We start from the raw sequence: 19,325 nt of genomic DNA, 5'->3' as shown, positions 1-19,325 counted from the left end.
GAATAACGCCGCGCATATCCCCCCGTAAGGGGGCGATGCCGCCCCTTTATTAGGCCGAGCTATCGTACTTCTTTCCGAGCTTCTAGTTTTCTTCAGCTTTGCGGCGCTTTTGCCTCAGCGGGGGCGGCTCGCGCAGGCACTCTTGCACGTATAAACGCGTCGCGCGTTCTCCCTACGTGAATCGACGAAGAAAGAGCGATCGTCTGTGCGATCAGAGAAAAAAGGAAAGGAACACGATTACGCATGTAGGTCGGATTGCTAACATATGCATGAACTAAGCAGAGGCGGCATTTAGTAGAAAGAAACAAGATTTTCTTTTGATCATTTCTGCTCTCCTCTTCGAACGCATTTTGTCGTAGTATTAGAATATGTTTGGCGCATATGAGCAAGCAGACCTACTCTAGAATTTTCGAGCTTTTGCAAAGAGCCAAAATAACTAATTTCACAACAATTTCATTTCTTCCAAGAAGAACTTTGGGTAGTTCCTTTCGAATACCAAGTGTTAGAATGAGAAATACCTGTGGTATAAGACTGAGCAAATTGCACTAAATTCACAAAATGATTCAATCTAATATTTTCGAGATTAACTCAGTGGTGAATGCTTGTCAAGACATGCAACTTTCCGTGAAATATTTGTCCCGACATGTAAATTTCGGAAAAAACTTGCTCTCTGAGGGTCGACACGTCTGGCAATATAGAAATGTTTTGACGTACGCGTAGCACTCAGCTATAGTTGATTACAAGTGATAAGCCTCTAATGCTAGCTCTAACTGAGAGTTGGGGCGCCTACCGATATGAGCAGTCCGTGCTCAACAGAACGTTCCTCATAAGTTAAGTATAGATGCTGATAATTGCTACGCGAACGCGTGGTCCTGAACGAATGAAACTTCATAATGGGAGCGCTTGGTTAACGGCACTTTCTGCGATCGTTGTCTGTTTGTTGGAAGACGTTTGATTATTGATTAGCTTCAGGCGACATATCTCTGATAAAGTGGGCCAATCAATCACACGCGTTTCGCAAGCGCCGATGAACGCAAGGTTCACTGCACCGAATAATCTAGCCGAGGCCGCGTGCCTGGAATATCTTGTTTTTTTCGTCGAATACACTACACGTGTGCAGTTAGTTGCATGTGCATTGTAATTGCCCATGTCTCCCATACGGAGGCTGTTTCTAGGGTGAAATTTGGCGCTCGTCGTTGTTGTTGATGGCGATGTTCCTGTCACTGAAACGCGAGCTGTTCCCCCTGTTTGTCTTTTTTAAATCTCCTTGTGAGCCATACTCCCTGTCGTTTTTTGTGGTAGCAATATTCATCGTTACTTTTTACTGTCAGACCTTTGCCCGGCGCTATAAATAGCTGATGAATTGACGCAGGCCAGTTTCTAGGATACACTACAGCGGGACACGATAGCGGGAACCATAAATCCCGGAGTGGCAGTACGGCGGTGTCGCGGGATCGAGTTCTGCTGCACGATTGAGAAAGACGGTGGCGTCTAACGTACTGCGGCACGGGCGTCCTTCTCATCGGCACAACATTTGATAACTTCATCGCTTGTTGATGGTATCGCGACCCGCCGAGGTGGCGTAGCGACTTTGGCTTTTCGTCTGTGTCACGTTGCGCGATTTACACAGGAGCGCAGCTACATATCGCTATGACTTAAAAACAGAGTGAGGAAGCAGATCGAATCCCGGCCACAGAGACCGCATGTCGAGTGGGACGAAATGCAAGAACGGCCGTGTACCGAGCACTGGGTGCATGTTAAAGAGCCCCAAGTGGTCGAAATTAGCCCGGGGTCCTCCACGATGGCTTGCCTCATAATCATGTTGAGGTTTTGGCACGCAAAACACCAGTTTTTTTTTAGTGAAAAGGAAAAACAGCAGTGAAAAGCAGTGAAAAGGAAAAACGATCTAGGCGCAAAGTTACATCATATACCATGCGTGAGGAATGAAAGTTGAGTAAAGGGTATTTTAGGGGTGATTAAGAAGAAAAAGTGAAGGTATAGGCACTTGGTGTATACCATGAAATACATAACTAAGTGAAAAAAAAAGGGGGGTTCTGGGAACAGGAAACATTAATGAAAGGTGGCAAAAGATTGGCGAGATCGGATCGGTTTAGTCGACGTAGTACAGAGGCAAGTGGAGATACATTGAAGTGGCCTCTGTCTTGCAGTAGTAGACTTTCATAGGCTGGTTATTAAACTTGAATACTTTCTTTTTATTTTTATAGTTGACATGCGCCTCCGACATGCACTGTACGCTTCGTAAACAGCAGTAGCTCCCCCAAGCGTTCATTGGCGCAGTCGAACGCCTCGAAATAGGAGGTCTATAGTTCGAAGCTCTTCTCTGCCAATGGTGAGGAATTTTATTTCGTGTATTGCCAGAGAGACAGAACGAGAAAAAACAAGGAAAAGCAGGAAGGTTAACCACATGGACGTCCGGTGCATTGTCAATGCCGATGACAGATAACGCATGGCGCGGCTCGGTGACATCAGCGCAGCACGGTTATAACTTGGAATGCTTGGTTCACTGTTAGCTAGAAGACAGCGCAAGTGACGTAGTCATAAACAAAGAAGCGCCGTGGGCGTCGTTTCTTTGTGTAGGTGATTCCCGCGCTATGGAGATCAGCAATAACGGCCTCGGTTTGCAAGAACCGTAAGCATACGACAGCTTGACTGAAACGTTAGTGATGCCGCCCATATAAGCATCGTACGCCTATAAAGGTCGCTGTAGCATACATATACGAGAAGAGCCCAGGTAAGCTACGAAATCGATCATAGTGAATAAAAAGCTTCGTTGGAAAGTAAGAAAAAAACAAACAACGAGAAGCTTGCCTTTATTAGACCCAACAGTGATAGAGAAGTTTGCTTGCCAAGTGAAAAATAACACATGAGAACAATGATATCAAAATAAGATCTATACTTTGCATGCATGGTTAGATCTTACGCACCTTTCTTGGAAGTTACTATGGCTGGCCCAGTTCGCGCTGCAGAAACTAAAGAACGCTAGCTGCCAGGATCCTGTGCGCTCCTGACATTTCGAGTGCTTGCATTTGTGCGCGGAGAAAAATAATCTGGGATAATACCTTCATTTCCGAAGGTTTCTCACTTATTTTTCAGTATTTACCTAACTGAAGCCTGTCACGAAGTTTCAGGGAAAAATAAAGTATGTTATGCTAGATTACTCGTCCTTACTCGATTACTCGATTACCCTGTCTCAGTCAAAATCTTTCAGAATACTCCTTTCGCAAAAAAGAAATTTGGCACATTCCCTTCTTCCGTACAATGTACGGGCAACAGATGCTCCGACATAACCTGCCCACTGTTTTGAATAAATTATTGTCAAGGGGTATAATTCCTGAAACATGTTCACTTGTTGACATGAGAAGTGCATTAATTCACTAATATCTTCTTTTTGAAAGCCGCGTTCATGTATTTTTTTTTTCGTATCTTTCTGCGATGTATCCTGTGTAATTTTATCTTGCTGCTTTGCATTACTGTGTTTTTTTTTACTATTATGCTGTGTTTTTTCTGTTTATGCTTTGTTCACAAACTCATGCATATACGAGATATTTTTGCCCTTGTTAAATAGCCAGAGTGTTACTATGACTTTTACACTTTGCGTTCTCGCTGTATGCCTTGTACAGGGGGGCTCGGGCGTCCCTCAAGTGATTGTGTTCACTTTTTTGCCCGGGCCTACCCGCATCGTTGATTTTTTGGCGATGTAAATAAACTTCAACTTCAACTTCAAATGTTCTTCCTCCTTTCGAGCAACCTCGACGAACGCATGTTCATACTGTTCTTTTTTCATTTTTTATTGGAGCGACGCTTAACTCATGTGATAAACGCTCCGTGCAAACTTTAAATCTATACAGGGACTAAATGTCTGTCATGGGTTTTTATATAGCTCTGGGTCCCGCAGATGCAGTTTGGCGCCTCAGTTTTTCAAGAGTATTTTTTTAACGCACAAAGTTCAACGCATGCGCAAAGTGCACTGTGGCTTCGGATGTAAATCCGGGGTCTACACTCACGTCACCTAAACCTAGTCTAGCGGTCTCGTGGTGTTATACACCAGTGACGCGTACGCAGACACATTGTGGCGATGCTGGCCAAAGCAGAGAATGTTCATCACTCGACGTGATAACCGGGCAGAGAGGTTCCCCCTGCGTTTGCAAGGGTAGCCTACAATTGGATGGGTCACCTTGGCAGCTTTAGGCGACGTGGTTATTTCACGGCCTTCAAGCACCGAACCGGCCTGACTGAGGCTTGCTCGAACTGCTTGTGAGCCCAAGCGAAGCCGCACTGCACTTGCGCACGTTTCAAACTGGTCGCATAGACGTTGGTGTAATTATTCGTGGCGCTTTCGAATTGAGGCCTCATAGCGTAACTATGGAGTCGACAGCTATATACAAAAGAAAAAAAAGGAAGAAAAGGCGGAACACGATGTATTATTGCGATGTTAAAATGTCATATCAACAGCGAGCAATAATTGTTCGCGTGACCGCGCTCAAGAATATGCAGCATGCCGCGTTCTTTACTTCAATGACACTTTTGTTGGATGCTCAAGGAAAGTACTAGAAACTGAATAAACTAATATTATCCGGAGTGTATTTATACTCCTAGATTTAGGTGCATGTCAAACGAGGGAAGCGGCAGCGGGAAGAACTCTCAAGATAAAAACGATAGCGAGTAGACAAAGATGCATAATAAACACCTAAAAAGTATGCGCTTACATCCATCTTCCCGGAGCTGTCTGTAGCAGCAAGGCAGCACCCGTGCGCACTTCACCGCACAGATGTCGAACAAGAGGAGGAGCTCGGCTGGTATGCATTAAGTGGAACGCGAAGACCGCGCCGCGCTACTATAGGAGTTGTGCAGTAATGGCGCCGCGAAATATAGTGACTTTACATCCCTGAATAAAAAAACCTGCACAACCAGGACGTCAATGATGAAAACAATGACACCGGCACAAGCAGAATAGTCAGTGAATTAAGGACGGATATAGAAGCGATCTGGTAGAAAACTGAAAACTGGACGAATCATTAGAGATCCTTGTACTGATGCTGACGTTTCCCTTTGTGCCTCGTCTTTTTGCAGTGCCGCCATGAAAGACTGGGAGCTGTTAGTTCGCTTACGGGGACCATGCAGAGAAGCGAAATAACTTCCTGATTTGGGATCGCCGTGATGAGGTTGACAGCGCTGTACAGTGATTATGCCTTGCGGCGGAAGCAAACTAAGTAAAGGACTAGCAGAACAAGTTATAAAACAGTGTTAGCACGCATGCCTCACCGAGAGCAGTTTTCTTGGCACCACTTGCCCACGTGATGCCTGATGGCGCAAGGCAGGGGTATGTTAATGATCGGCGCATAATGAAGCGTCTCTGTCAGGCTAGACTGGGGCAAGAAGGATCGTCTTTGGTCTCGCAAGCCACGGAACGTCGAGGGAACAGCGGAACACTCGCAGAGTGGAAGTGCCACTGTGTGACTCCTTTGAGCGTGTCCACTTGCTTCAAAGCTGGAAGGTGCTTGAGCTGGAAGATGGATCTGCTTAAAGGACAACAGTTCTGAATAAGTGATGACCGCTTTGACGACTTTGTAGAAACAGATCATTTAGCTCAGAACGAGAAATTTGGAGTGAATGCCGAGTACAGGCACTCACCAATTGGAAGTAAAAGCAATACAGTGACGAAATTGCCGGATATAATTCCATCTGCGTGGTCAACCCATGCGTACGGATGCGCAGACGATGTACCGACGAATTCTCTCGGCAATTATTAGCAACAATGCAGCAGGGAACGAAGTTTCTCTTTGTCGCACGGCTGACCACGGTGAAACTTTTGAAGCGGACCTGCGTTGTTTATTGAGAAATTATTAGAACTAGATTCACCACTTCTCCTTCGAAGTAATTATTTTTGCGTGTTTACTGCGTCAACAGGAAATATCGCCCATTTCATTCGTAAAATTATAACAAGAGTACAACCCTTGATAGCGCGCAATATTCATACGCTTGTACACTCTGCACCTTCGAATAGCCAAGGCGCAGGTCCGCGAAGGTGCGGATGAGCTCACAGCTTTCCGGACTTCCTCGCTCATTCAAAAGGCGCAGCAGGACTGGGACGGAAACAAAGAACCACAAAGCACAACAAAAGCGCGGTTTGTGTTTCTTTGTCGCCATCCCAGTCGCGCTGCGTCTTTTGAATTGCCATGAACCAACTCGCTCAAATCAAAGTTTTACTGCATCATATTTCTCGCTCAGTTCGTAGCCGCCGTTACGCATCGAACATTTATTGCTGGCAGCGTCGTTTTCAATGTCTTCTGTTCCTCCGTTCGTCTCCAATACATTCATTTCAAGGTACTTCGCCCTTGCTTAAGAGTTATCGCATTGTGTCGCGTTGCGCAGCGATGTAGACCGATTCGCCTGGTTCACCATCTCCGCTTTCTTACAAGTCTTATTCGTTGCTATGGAGAAAAGCGTCCGTCCCAGCCCTCTTGTTTCCAGTCATGGTGAGGACGCTGTCTGCTTACGACGGCGTTTGTATAGCTTTGTGTTGAAGCGTCGGGCTTCCACTCCGGAAGCGTGACGATGTGCTCCTTTTCCAGCCGGCCAGAGCACGAGCATTCTTTTCCTAGTAGTGGAAGAAAAAGAGTACTGTTGGCAAACCCGACTCGCTCCTTCAGTCGTTCGTTCGCAAGCTCGTGCTAGCCAGCCACAACCGAAAAATGGTCCGCTAAGAGACGCTACTTTCCAAGGGGGCTAATGGCCGGTTTCGCGGCTCATTACGGCCACGAGCGCGGGTCGCCAAGGCAGCGAACCCCGCAAGAAAGAGGCGTTCTCCCCTTTCTCTTCGCTTCCTAACCTAACGTTCATTCGGCGTCTTGGAATTCTGTACGGCAGCGGCGAGTTAACGTGAACAAGGCGCGCGGAATTCGAAGCTTTCGTGCTCTGCGAGCTTGGCACGAGTAGCTTACTTGTGCTCGCTTGGCATTGTACTCTCTTGTTGTTGCGCTCGTGCCGATGAAACTTGTTTCAATAATGCACGACGTGTGGAGAAGAATTCCGTGGGGAGGGCGGCTTCTTGCTGTCGTCGTCGGTTCGGAGCGCGGGCCGGGGTCGCGAGAGCTCGCAGTTGCTTTCGGGCTTGTTTGTTTAAACAGCGTCGTCAGATAATGGCCATTCCCCAACGCTCTCTGTTTGCATCTGCTGTGAGCACATTGCTGGGAATGCGGCGCGCGGGGGTCAGCACCCCGTAACGAGCAGAAAGGAACGCAGTGTGAGGCGACGTTTGCGTTGTTGTAGACGCGAGGGTGCTTGCTTTCGAATTATATATGCGCAACGTAAAAAAAAAAAAAAAAAAACCTCATATGGAATTTTCAGTTCAAACCAGACGTGAAATTACGCAGCAGTAACCGCTTCCGAAACGTACTCGGTCTCGTAGGTTCGGCCCAATATTCCCGAATGAGCGTGTTTTGCATGTAATGTGAACTTTTTTTTTTGGCCCGTACGCGAGGAGGAGGCTATAAATGAAGTAATCTTTTACATATGTGAACTCTCATATACGTAAAAACAACTCTCTTCTCCTTGATTTACGTCGACTGCCCTTCTTGTAGATGGTAAATCCTTCGCTATAGTGGTGCCGCACGAAGATACCGACTTCATTATGTTACGATTGAACGATGATCTTTAAGAGTTAACACCTACGTGCAGCCCACCGATGCTCTCACATGCTTGTAATGACAACTGTTATGGATGACAAAGAATGCAGATATTGAAAGCTACAACGCTGACGCCTATTTAGCTCTAGGCACTTCAACGAACATTTCATGTTCGTTGCCTTGCTTTTCGTTTCTTTTTTTTTTCTTTTTCTCTGAAGCAGCGAACGCTTACTGGAGACATGAAAAAAATATGCAACGATATGTGTTTGAGTAACGTATGCACTCTTTTCCTATCGACGACAAATTATCACTTGACTTTTAATGTATTCGTATTCATCGGGATCGAAATATGTCTGGGCATGATAGCATAAAAACACTGTAGAAAAAGTTCAACTGAGTATATTCGTACGTACCATTTCACTGCGAAGTGGGCCATGAATGGTACGCTTTACCTGAAAAATATTGATGTACACGCAGCGCATAATGTAGTCCTAGATATTAAATTTCTTTGTGGCACGTGTCTAGCACGTGTCTATGTGACACGTGTGGCGGGACAAATGGAACACGAATTTGTGACTCGTAGTGTGGAAAGAAACATGTTTCGGGTGCACTTGATCAAGGCATGAAGGAGGAGGTAAAATACTTTTTTTTTCTGGCGCAAATGATGATAGCGCCTCTGTCACGCCTCTTCCGCGCACGTGCGAGCTTTTTGCTGTTCCTATAAATATTACCACGAGTGTTCATCTTTTCTTTTATTTTTTAAATAATTGCTGCCGGTTATCTGTTTCACCGGATTATCGCTGTTATGGTATTGTCACTCTTGCGATACCCCATGACACTGTGGTTGCCTTTCTGTACAGGTTCTTGCCATATGTGGTTCTAATAAGCTGTTCAGCTGTGAGTAAAGCCCTGTCGTGTATTTTCTTCGTGCCTTCCTTTCTACATTGTAAGTCAGTTGTGGCGCTTACAAATTCCGCGTAATACTTCCGCCATGTCTCAAACAAAATATACTAAAGGCAGGTCATAATAAAAAAAAAAGCGGCTGTTGAAAAAAGAAAAGTTGAGCCTTAAAGGCGCGCGTAATGGACCGAGATAGGGAGGTATATGTGTCGTTTTGTACATCCTGAACACGTTATTACGCGTGACTTTCGCAAGCAATACAGCCATACTCATAAGCGTTCGTTGCCGTACACTTGGCAGTGCTCTTTCTGACTACGCACAGGTGCCCCCGAAAGTAAAAGGCGCGCGCGCGAGCGCTGGCTCATCTGCATCTCCCGGTGCTAGTAGATGCATCACGAGCTACGTAGCATGCGCAAAGAAAATCTGCGGTGTCCTTCGATAAGGATAAGGATAAGAATAACTTTAATAAAGTGCCGGCAAACGACGATTTAACGAGTCGTGACGCTGGCCAAGCGTCGACCCGGGGTTATACTCTACTCTGCACTAGCCTCGTTGGGCCCGTTTGTAGTGGGTCACGAGGCTTGTGCTTTTCGAGCGCACCCCGGGCCTGCTGGACGGCCCATAGTTGTGAGTCCTTGTCTGTAGACTGCAGTGCACTTTGAAGTTCTGGCGGGTAAGTCCTGGAGTTAGCTGCCGTCGGGAACCTGTATGTTTTTAAATCCTACCTGATTAACGGCTCAGGCGAAGGAGCGCTAATTCCAGTGGTCGACGCTAGGGGAACCTCTATGCGCTTGCAGAAACCTTTTATTTTCCTGCCGTTGACGGAAACAGCGGCTTGGCCGCTGCGGCGATCGTCGCGTTTCCACAGAACCAAACAGTGGACAGTGCGAGGCGCCGTGCGTTTATCAAGCAAACGGTTCTGGCGAGAGCTGCTTACCACTGATAAATACCTGTAGAAAATTCTGCAACCTCTCCGAGCGTCGACCGTTGAAAGAGGCGCTCCTTCGCCGGAGGTGCCGGTGAGGCAGCGGCCAAAAACATATCGCAAGACCATCGCAATTTACGTTCGCGCATGCCACGTTATACGCACTGCTGCCGCTAGCACAGGGAGGTGTGCTTCGGCCACAGCTCGCACGCTCCGCTTACTTTCTGAGGCACCTGTACTATGCTTACGCGTTTTTTATTTTATACATACTGCAGCCCCTTTATGGGGCGTTCTACTTGTTTGTCAGCGATGAAATTGTAACATAGTTGCAGATGGAAGAGCTAGACTAATACGAAACTACGCAGTTATACAGAGCGTTTCGGTGACTGCTGTGTGCTTATAGTTCTTGGTTCCAGAGAAATTTTTGCTAGTCACCGTTTATATCCATGACGATCGAACACCAAAAATATTGGGGTTATGGGCCATGGACTTGTTAATTAGGTAAAATTCACCTATCATTAATTATAAACGTTACCACACACGTTGAAACATGCTACAATGGTGGAATTTCAGCCGTTCAGTGCTCAAGGCGTGCCAGGAATCTAAATATTCGACTGCGAAATGAGCGATTAAATTCGTCACTGTTTCGCGCAGTTCTGTCCGCCCTACGTTTAAGACAAGCTTCACGGAAAGTTCTCAATGCAGTACGACAAGGCATTTCGCCGCAGGCATAAGAGAAAGAGATCTTGAAATGGTGCTGGTCCCAAGATTGCTGCAGACTTCAGATGGCTTCATCGTTAACCGACTTCATACCCGTAGTTGCCAAATGTACACTAACGTTACTGATTAAATTTCATTAGTGAAATATGGCTAACAAACATGTGAATTGGCCACCATCTAAAGAAAAAAAAATTAAGTCCGCCACGGTAGGAGATTTTGTCAGATAATATTATAAAATTGTTCTTAATTCCCAATTCATTATCACTTCTTTCTTTTATTCACTATCTTTAATACTTAAATATAGTCGTTGCCCAACGCCCGGTAGGTTAAGAGGTATGCAAATTATTGAGGACGTGTCGCCAATGACTGTCTTTCACACTGAAGGTGCACATTTTCCCATCGAGCCCGTGCACTTTATAAGCGCGTAGCTTATAAGCACTGGTGTCTGCAGCGGCCGCTGCAGGATAATGAAGTTGGCGTTGCGCATCAACGGAAGAATGAGGCTTAAAGAATCGCTCCTCCATTGAAAGCCAAGCGATATGAAGAAACGCTTTTGTGATTTCGCAGCTTCTCGTTTAGTTAAGACCTCACCTACTGGATCGGTGAAAAAAAAAAAAGTCCGCTCAGCCGCGGCCGTGGTTCACAGCGGTACCGGCGCGCGCTCAGAGTCGCTTGACCTATCCTTACAGTTCGCATTCTTGCATCTCTTGATACCCTCATTGAAGACCTCGTCGATTATTTGTTTATTATTGGCTAATTCAATCACGGATTAGGGGGGTTCTGTCTGTTAGCAGTTGCAGTGTACGTCGGCCAGTATTCACAAAAACACTCGCACTGTAATCGTTCGTAAAAGGAAATTCCAGCCAATTGTGATGTTCGACAAGTTATTAGCGAAGGCAGTGTTTCAGTGGGAAAGAACACTTTGGAACGAAAATATTCTTGAATTCGACCCCTCATGAGTACTTATTCTAAGACTTACTTGTGATAGCGGTCAGCTAACCACAACGAACGGTAATTGGAGTGGTCCTTACTCGCATGCACTCTTTTATCGGTACGGTACACGTCGAGCGTCGCTTTTAAAGATTTAATACTGCATGCAACAAGACATCATAAAAGCCCACAGTTGTTTGTAGTAATATGTTTGGCTTACGAGCGAAAGGGAATAGAAAGTTATGTGCAGCATATGTGTGCTAGTATAAGGTCACGAAGACAAAGTGCAGCTACAGCACTAGTTCTCGGGAGACAGCAAGAGCCGCAGGAGCCCTGGACTAAGGGCGCCTCCCGCACAAGCAGAAAGACACCTGCTTGTCCTTTTTTTTAATGTTTTTCCTCCTCCTCCTCTCGGTTCTTGTTCATAAACCTCCGCAGCCGATCACTGAACTTTGGGCATACATTGTGCGACCTGAGCGACAGTGCTTCCTCGTGCGGTTCAATATTTTCTCGCGCACAACTATTTCAGTCCTTGTTACTTACGAAAATATTTTAAGCCAGCAGACGAATTATAGGAGCAGTAACCTGAAGCGCCAAAGGTTCAAATGTAATTCAAACGCAAACTGCATTGCATTCTCGAGTTATCGTGTCACTCTTTCGACGAACTGATGGACGAATGTTTACTTCACATTCTTCAAGTCCTAGCTGTATCAATGATGAAGTGCTTCCAGACGCGATGCAAGACGCTTACGAATTCGTGCAATGCTTGAAAGTAGGATAGCAAAGCGTGAAGCAGGCAGCTCGGCAAGTGTCACGACCGCGGTTCCCGACGGATACTCACGTTGGCTTTGGCTTCTGGTCTCCTCCTAATCCCCGATCGTCGACGAGCTGGCACATTCCCAACCCTTTGTTGCCGAGTGTGTCGAAGCTTGTTTGCGCATCAAAGACGACCGGGGCTCAGGCCGGCGCCGTGGAACAGGTGGCCGCCGCCCGCAAAGGGCACAGCACTTGCGAAGGCTGCCGAAACCACATGCTGCCGACGCCTTCGCGGCCTTTTTCTCGCAGTACACACTCCGCGATCCGCCGGCGATCTTCGCAAAACGAGTGCGGCCTCTGTGGTGCAGATGGACGGCGGGTCCGCGGTGCAGGCAACACACGCGACGCGCTCACCTGACGCGCATTCCCGGGACACCGTCTGCGCGCTCGAGCGTCGGCGGAACGCGTATCCCAGGCAGGTGCGCGCCGTGGCGTTCGATCCGGCGCGCGCCGAGACTACTTTCGCTTTGCCCGCCGCCGGAACCCGGAGGCTTGGAGGCGCGCCTTGCAAGACCTGCCGTGTCGCGCGCCGCGCGCGCTGCCGCCTGGCGGAGCGCGCCGGCGGCCTGCGCGACGATAGTCGGCCGTCGCTTATTGCGACGCCGAAGGGGGCGGGGACGCCTTGGGAGGGTTGCCAAATCGAAGATTTAAGAGACGGCGAGCCGTCGGCACTGGCGTCAGGACTGGCCTAATACGGGAAGGAAACTGAATGCTTTATGCTCCATCGCGAAATTCGCGGAACGTCGCGACATTTTTACGGGTGCAAGGAACTAGTTAAATTCGTGACGCCATAGTTTTCTCCACCGCAGTCTGCACTAACTACTTATTCCTAGACATCGAGGAAAATATTGTGTCGCCGTATAAATGAAGCGTCAACTAGCCTATCTACTGTGCCAATACGGCTTTTACACTGCTTTTGACATTTCATACAGAAAAAAGAATGTTACTGCGCTTCGTGATGCCTCGAATTAGAAGCAAGGCGCGTTTAGAACGCTTAGAGAACGCCAACTGTACGGCAGGAGGGCAAGTTATAGTTATAGGTATTCATGGGACCGCACACTGAATGGCGGCACACCGAGAAGTACTACACGAATGCAGCATGCGGCAAGAGTCAATGTTTTACCAAATACTTCACAAGCATTTGTACTCCAACCAATGCATCACCAGATCTCGACAATAAGTTCGTAAACACATTGCGGACACACGCAAGGAGACTAATAAGAAGCATGAAATTCGACCATGTGAATGTGCTAACTAATGCAGCGAAAAGCGACAGAAGCAATATATTTATGGCATATGTAGAGTATGGAGAAAAACATTGGGGACTTATGGGAATTCGTGCAGTCACTTGAGGACAAATTGAACGAGCATCCACAGTCAGTCAATACTACGTGAGAAGGAATAGTAGAAAAACAACAAGCAATGTACTGAACACAAGAGAAACGTACTCCGCCGGCGTGTTCGACCATCCAAACGAGAACCGAATTCAAATGCGCGGTGATGCGATGCTCGACGGTCCATTGTTGAGGCGCGTAGGGCTGTTTTCGTTACAGCTGGCGTGAGCCAAGAAAACGAAAAAAAAAAAGCACTCGACAGTTCGCGCACCACCAGTTCCGGCGGAGGGCTGACGTAATGTTTGAAGTGCGATGCGGTATAACACAACACAGACACAGTGGGCACGACACAAGCAAATCGCTTGGTTTGCACGGAAGACCAGCATCCAAATAAATGGGCCACCGACGCCGGGAAATAAGACTTAATGGGCGTTGTGGTGGTCGTGCGCCGAAAGCTGACGACGCATTATACCGCTGCATCGGCACTAATGGCGCGTACGATGGACTGCGGCAGCACGATGACATTTGTACGCGGCCGGACGTAAAGTCGCCGGGGCCGTGCAGTAGACAGAGGGTCTCCACCCAAGGGAACGTCGGCACGGCATCAGAGGGGTTTGCACAGACAAGGATCGCAAATAATTAATGGCGAGATAAATCTCCAAGCGCCTAAATTATTCCTGTCAGGAAGGCGTCGACATCGCCACTCGGTGAAGCTTGTCGGTGCAGGCGAAAAGGAAAAGCGCCGGGTGCGCATACACTGGCGTTTTAGTTCAAGGCAACTTGCGAGTGAATGTGTCGATGGCGTTTCATACAAGCTCTCGTAAGGTGCTGGATCAAAGTGTCCATCGTCAAGAAAGGCAAGGATGAAAAGCATTAGGCAAGCATCAAGTGGCAAGACAGTCCAGTATCTTTAAATGGTGACCCCTTAATGATTGCAAGAGATAGGTTTGTTAAGCGGCTTAAGTGGCAGGAAAATGACAAGGATATCATGTTACTGTTGGTAACTATACCGTTACAACGTGTGCGACAGTCCTAACAAATATTCGGGTAACCCAATGGTGGGCGCTTTGCCCATATTTAAAGGGATCGGGCTCTATAAGGTAATGTTTTGCGCGAGTACCTCGTGTCCGTTAAGTTTCTCTGTAATCACGATTGTACAAACACACAAAATGGAGCAAAACCATAGCGTTTTCTCACTAAAGTCGTGAAAGGAGAGGCCTGTCAAGAAGCACGGAAAGACAAAAGGAAGGATAAAATAGAAAAAACGACATCAGAAACGTAAAACGGTGCCGAATCGTGCTAGAGCAACAGTCTGGGCTCGAGGAACTTGCAGCGTTCTTCCCTGCTGCTGTCGTTGAGGAGCGTCAGTCCATTCGGTCTGATGTGCACCACGGGAAACGCGTAGCCGGTGACGCGAGGCCACGGAGCGTTATTCACGGCTGGCAGGCGGCTGGAGAGAAAAGAGCGAGGGTGTGTTACTTTTCTGGGGGCTGCGAAAAGAAGGCTGGCGTTGTGAAAATGAGAATGTGCTTTCGTTAATGGTTCACGGGGTTTTTGACGCAACGTACGCTTGCTGTCTAAATCGCGTAAGCTACTCTTTAGGCTCAAAAATTTCGACGCTTAACCTTCGCCTTTAAAAGTGTGTGAGTTTGTGATTGGGAAGAGGAAGAGGCGCTATTTTCTGCAGCCCTTTAGGGAGCACGACTCAGTGCCTAAGGCGATAGTGTTCAAGGACCCCTTACTGCTTTTTATGCTTCCCGGTGGTGGTGGTGGTGGTGGTGATAACTTTATTGCACACAGGGGAGTTGCGGACACGCATGTCCTTGGGCCCCCGCACGGCCCCACTGCACTCAAACGTTCATGTCCCGGAGGCTCATGACGCTGGCAGCCCGGCCTGTGGCAATTGCTTGCTTGGCCGGGTCCTCGGAGCGCAGTAGGGTCTCCCAAGCCTCCCAAGTAGCAAGGTGCACCAGGCCCCGGGGGGAGGATCCGCCGGGCAGAGGAAAAGGATGTGATCGAGAGTGGCTTTGAGGTGGTGGCAGAGGGTACAGGAGGGGTCGGTGTGGACGTGGTGATAGAGCGAGCGTATATAAGGGGAGGGTAAGGTGCGTGAAAATGCAGCTTATGTAACCGTATCGTTTACCGGGAAACGCTGGCTGCGAACGCTATGCACGAAGGCGAGCTTTCTGGTAGAAACGCAGCCTCTTGCGTGGGTCGATCTCCTGTTATTGTTTCGCACTTTTACTATTTCATTCTGAGATTAGCTAACATAAAGGACATGCGCTGTCGGTGTTTTTTTTTTTTCATTTAATTTGTTTGTGGGCTGCCGTTCTCAATATTTCGAGCAATAACTTTGCAAAGAATGAATGACAAGATATTAACAACTTTGGTGGTAGAAAAGTGGTTGGGTCTGCATGGCTCGGAATTGGGTTAGAAATTATTTTTGCCGAGGCGACGTCCGTAGCCGGATGCCGACCCGGGACGCCGACGCCGGATTTTCTGCGACATGGGCTCCTTAACCCTATCGCGCTAAAAAGCTTTTTGTGTGTGGGCGTGATTTCGAATGGTGCAGCTATTTATGATGCTTGAGATGCCACGAGGTTTGTGTGCCGTAGAACACTTCATGAAGGGATCACACTCCAAGATGATCTTTATGCGTCAAAATTTTAAAGAACTCTTGATTACGGGTATCCGCAAAGTCGCCGTTAAAACCCCGTCAGCAATATTGTTGGTTAACTTGACCGATGCTGGAGCTAGCCGACCTTGTTTTCATTTAGTTAGCCAACTGACAACTCTTGGTTATCTCCGGCGGTATGGTATAGGGCGTTATAGGCCACAGCTGAAATATATACCGCATGTAAGCTGTCGACAAAGCTTAGCCGGTAGAGGGCTATGATTTACGACTGATAAAGTGAACCGCAATCGTTTTAGAACAACACTGCAAAAATAGTGGATTCGGAGAATGGCCGAGTCCACTGTCTGAGTCCAAACTACTGAGTCTACAATGAAACTTCAATTTGGTATTTGGCTGGGGTGTCCGAAAATTTTAATCGAGTTTGAATATTATAGAGAAGCGTTCTTCAAATATGGAATATCTTCGCATTTGTGAATCTGATATTCATGAAGTATGAAGTTAGCGCTGAGGTCGTTCGGAAAAAAAAAGAAAAAGAAACACACACACACCCCAAAGAAAGAAAAAAATCTGGGGTTTGACGTGCCAAAACTAGGATATGATTATGAGGCACAGCGGCGAGGCTCTGGACTAATCCTTACCGCCTGGAGTTCTCAAGCGGGCATCTAGATCTATATACACGAACGTATTTGCATTTCACCCCCATTTAAATGTGGCAGCCGCGTCACGGGATCGCAACCGCCACCTTGTACATATAGCACCGCAACGTCATAGCCACTAGACCACCGCAATATCATCAAGCGAATGTACATCAACACACGCATGTGTGTTAATGTATATTTCAACGTGTACAGTATATAGCTGTCAACCCCATATGGTTGGCGTTCTGTTTTTCTTTCTATTATGCCGTTACTTCCCGACGAGACGAGATTTCATCAAACTGTTGATTTCACACGCATGTAAGGCCGTTCAGTACGACGTCTGAACAACTGAGCTGATCTTAAACGATGAACAACTGCTTTCAATTAACTGGGACCATGACAATGACAGCAATGAAAGAAGGAAACATGTTATTAGTACGATGTTGTGATCGCTGAAGGAGAGAAAATGTGATTCGATCTACAGCACCGCCGATTGTTCTAAAACGATGCAAACATGGTGAGACTGGTCAGAAAACAAATCGAATGAAAGAAGTTATATATAGGTTGCGATCCATTCTCATTGAAGGACTGGAAATTTTTGATTAGATGTTGTCTGGCCCCTTGCGTTCCCTCGGGAACTTATTCCGCTCCTTAAGAACCGCAGCTATCCTGCAACAAAATCCCTCAATAAAGGCTCTAATAAGTGTGCTTATGCCTTGCACACTAGAAAAGAAAATCACATTGTAGAACTTTTAATAGTAAATTCTCGAATCGAATACGAATTGAATAGGAGGTATACTATACGATTCGCATTCGATGTGAGAATTCACTATTCGAAGTTGTAGGATATTAGCAGCTATTATTCTATCCGCATTTGAAATTTCGAACATTCGTGCACCCTGTAGTATTTGGTAGCTGAAGAGTTAAAAAAGAAACGTGGTACTTAGATTTTTGTAAATTATTTAGGCGAATATTGCATCAGACCTTGAAATCAGTGTACCCCTGTTTCATGAAACAGAGTGACAAATAATTACAATATACGCGTACGTTTCACGAACAAGTCAGTGTGCATGGTAATGAACGCATCGATAAAAATAAACTGATTCTATCAGTTTTCCTGTCACATAAAAATAAACATTACATTATTTGGTTGTCCAGAATTTGTTACTTCAGAATTCGTTGTATACAAGGTGACCGAGGTATCATACATAGCGTTTCTTAAAATAAAGGCGGGCCCTTCTACGCGAAAATAACCAAGTGCATGTTGTTCACAGTCGAGTGGTAATTTTCTTGTTGATATCATTAAATTTAATAATCAGTTGCAATTAGCTATTGCTTTAATTACTGCTCTGAATGCCATGTAGTCTATGAATAATGTGTAGGAAATTTGGGAATTTAAAGCTGGCATGTTTTTAACCAAGTACGGTTGATTTGTTTTCCGGATGATAAAGAAAGCCCGTGAACAATGAAAATCGTCACGTGAATAACCGTCCGGCCGCATCAAAATGCAGCGCCCTCAAACGAGCTCGATGGCAGTTAGTGACGCAGAGCTGGCGCTTCATGCGGTGCGCCCCGCCCCCGACAACGCTGCGCCTTGGTGTTGACAAGGAAAGTGTCCCGATAACTGGTGGTTGCTGCGTTGTGGAAGGAGTGCGCTCACACATTCATATCCTGTATCAGTTAGTGTTCGAGCCCTGTTTGACGAACATACCTGTGCTGCTTTTTTTTTTTGCGTAGTCGTTTTCTCCGCATGCAAGCGCATAGGTGCCCATCTTTCCCTAAATAAACCTTAATTTGCGAGTAGACAGTAACAAACGTGATGCGTTCTCTTCCCTACGCCTTTGTTTTTAGCGAAAATATTCTTGCTTCCCGAACCGATATCACTAACTTCCTTATTTCATTCTTCTTAGTAATAGCTGTTTCTTCGCATGCCAACAGAGGGCAATGCGAGGAAGATGGGTTTGCATCGTGCGTTCCGCGGTACTCGGAAAACCTGCTTGTCTTCAACGCCTTCAGAGGTCTTTTTGAGCCAACACGAGACGGTGAGTCCCAAGACGCCGAACCTGCTGCTGCCTGCTTTCGCCACAGTATGCATACGCACCCATCTGTGGCGAATGATGCCCATATGTAGATGAGGGTGGCGCTAAGCTTGAACCCGTCGTTGCCGTCCGACTCGGTTGCTTGGTCGGGAAGGAACGTTCCCAGTACACGCCGTAAGTCTTCGTCCAGTTCCCGCCATCGTTCGAGGTCCGTGGCTGCCGCGACGGTCTTTGCCGATCGCTCGAGACGGGGCAGCACGAAGCTGCTGACGCGGTTGAATTTCTGGGACAGGAACTGGCCGTAGAAGCGCGCGGGACACGCGTGCAGCACGTCACTCAGCATTATGGCGTCTGCGTCACTCTCCTCGACAGCTGGGCGTACCAACCCGGTCTTCGCCGCCTGGTTAAGCGACAAGTTTCAAAGCTTCAGTATGTTGTGGCAGAGTACCGAGAAGAACGGCATGGGTAGTTTTCACGTCTGAGGAAGAATGTAGGCATGCAATCAAACGTACATACATTTTCAACGCATACAGGCACGCACGTGAACGTCGTTCTCACTGCGAGCCCCAGCTGTACTTCTACTGGTCGTGCTTTAATAAAACTAACTCGACAACACCTTTTTGAAAACGTACAGAAGCTCCTCTGTCGAATATGCAGTTTTAGAGAGCAGGACACCTTTCATATCGCTACAGCCCCAAGCCCAGAAGCTACAACCCAAGAGATTCGGAGAATATCTTATGGA

The 19,325-nt window shown here is 47.0% G+C and overlaps 1 protein-coding gene and 1 long non-coding RNA gene across 6 annotated transcripts in view; one reads left to right on the top strand and one right to left on the bottom strand.

Annotated features, from left to right (window-relative positions):
• Positions 1-12,418, bottom strand: part of LOC126536612 (uncharacterized) — a 126,867-nt gene extending 114,449 nt beyond the window's left edge. For 2 of the 3 annotated variants that reach the window (XM_050183646.3, XM_055073541.2), the window contains exon 1: positions 11,963-12,418. Coding sequence is in view for 2 of the 3 variants with exons in the window: in XM_055073541.2 (XP_054929516.1) it covers positions 11,963-12,018 (56 nt within the window). In the remaining variant the exon portion in view is untranslated. Of the gene's footprint in view, positions 1-8,059; positions 8,099-11,962 lie in introns of all 3 variants that reach the window. The other variant, XM_055073540.2, reaches the window with a different exon arrangement.
• LOC129386154 (uncharacterized) overlaps positions 1-19,325 on the top strand; it is a 209,086-nt gene that overhangs the window by 72,819 nt on the left and 116,942 nt on the right. For 2 of the 3 annotated variants that reach the window (XR_008613617.2, XR_011893810.1), the window contains one exon: positions 5,092-5,281. The exons of the other annotated variant lie outside the window; for it this stretch is intronic. This is a non-coding gene — a long non-coding RNA (uncharacterized lncRNA). Of the gene's footprint in view, positions 1-5,091; positions 5,282-19,325 lie in introns of those variants that run through there. 3 annotated transcript variants of the gene reach the window in all.

Source organism: Dermacentor andersoni, chromosome 4 (genome assembly GCF_023375885.2).
Source record: "Dermacentor andersoni chromosome 4, qqDerAnde1_hic_scaffold, whole genome shotgun sequence".
NCBI lineage: Eukaryota > Metazoa > Arthropoda > Arachnida > Ixodida > Ixodidae > Dermacentor > Dermacentor andersoni.
Note: the sequence above shows the minus strand (reverse complement) of the source record. Positions and strands in the feature narration are given on the sequence as shown.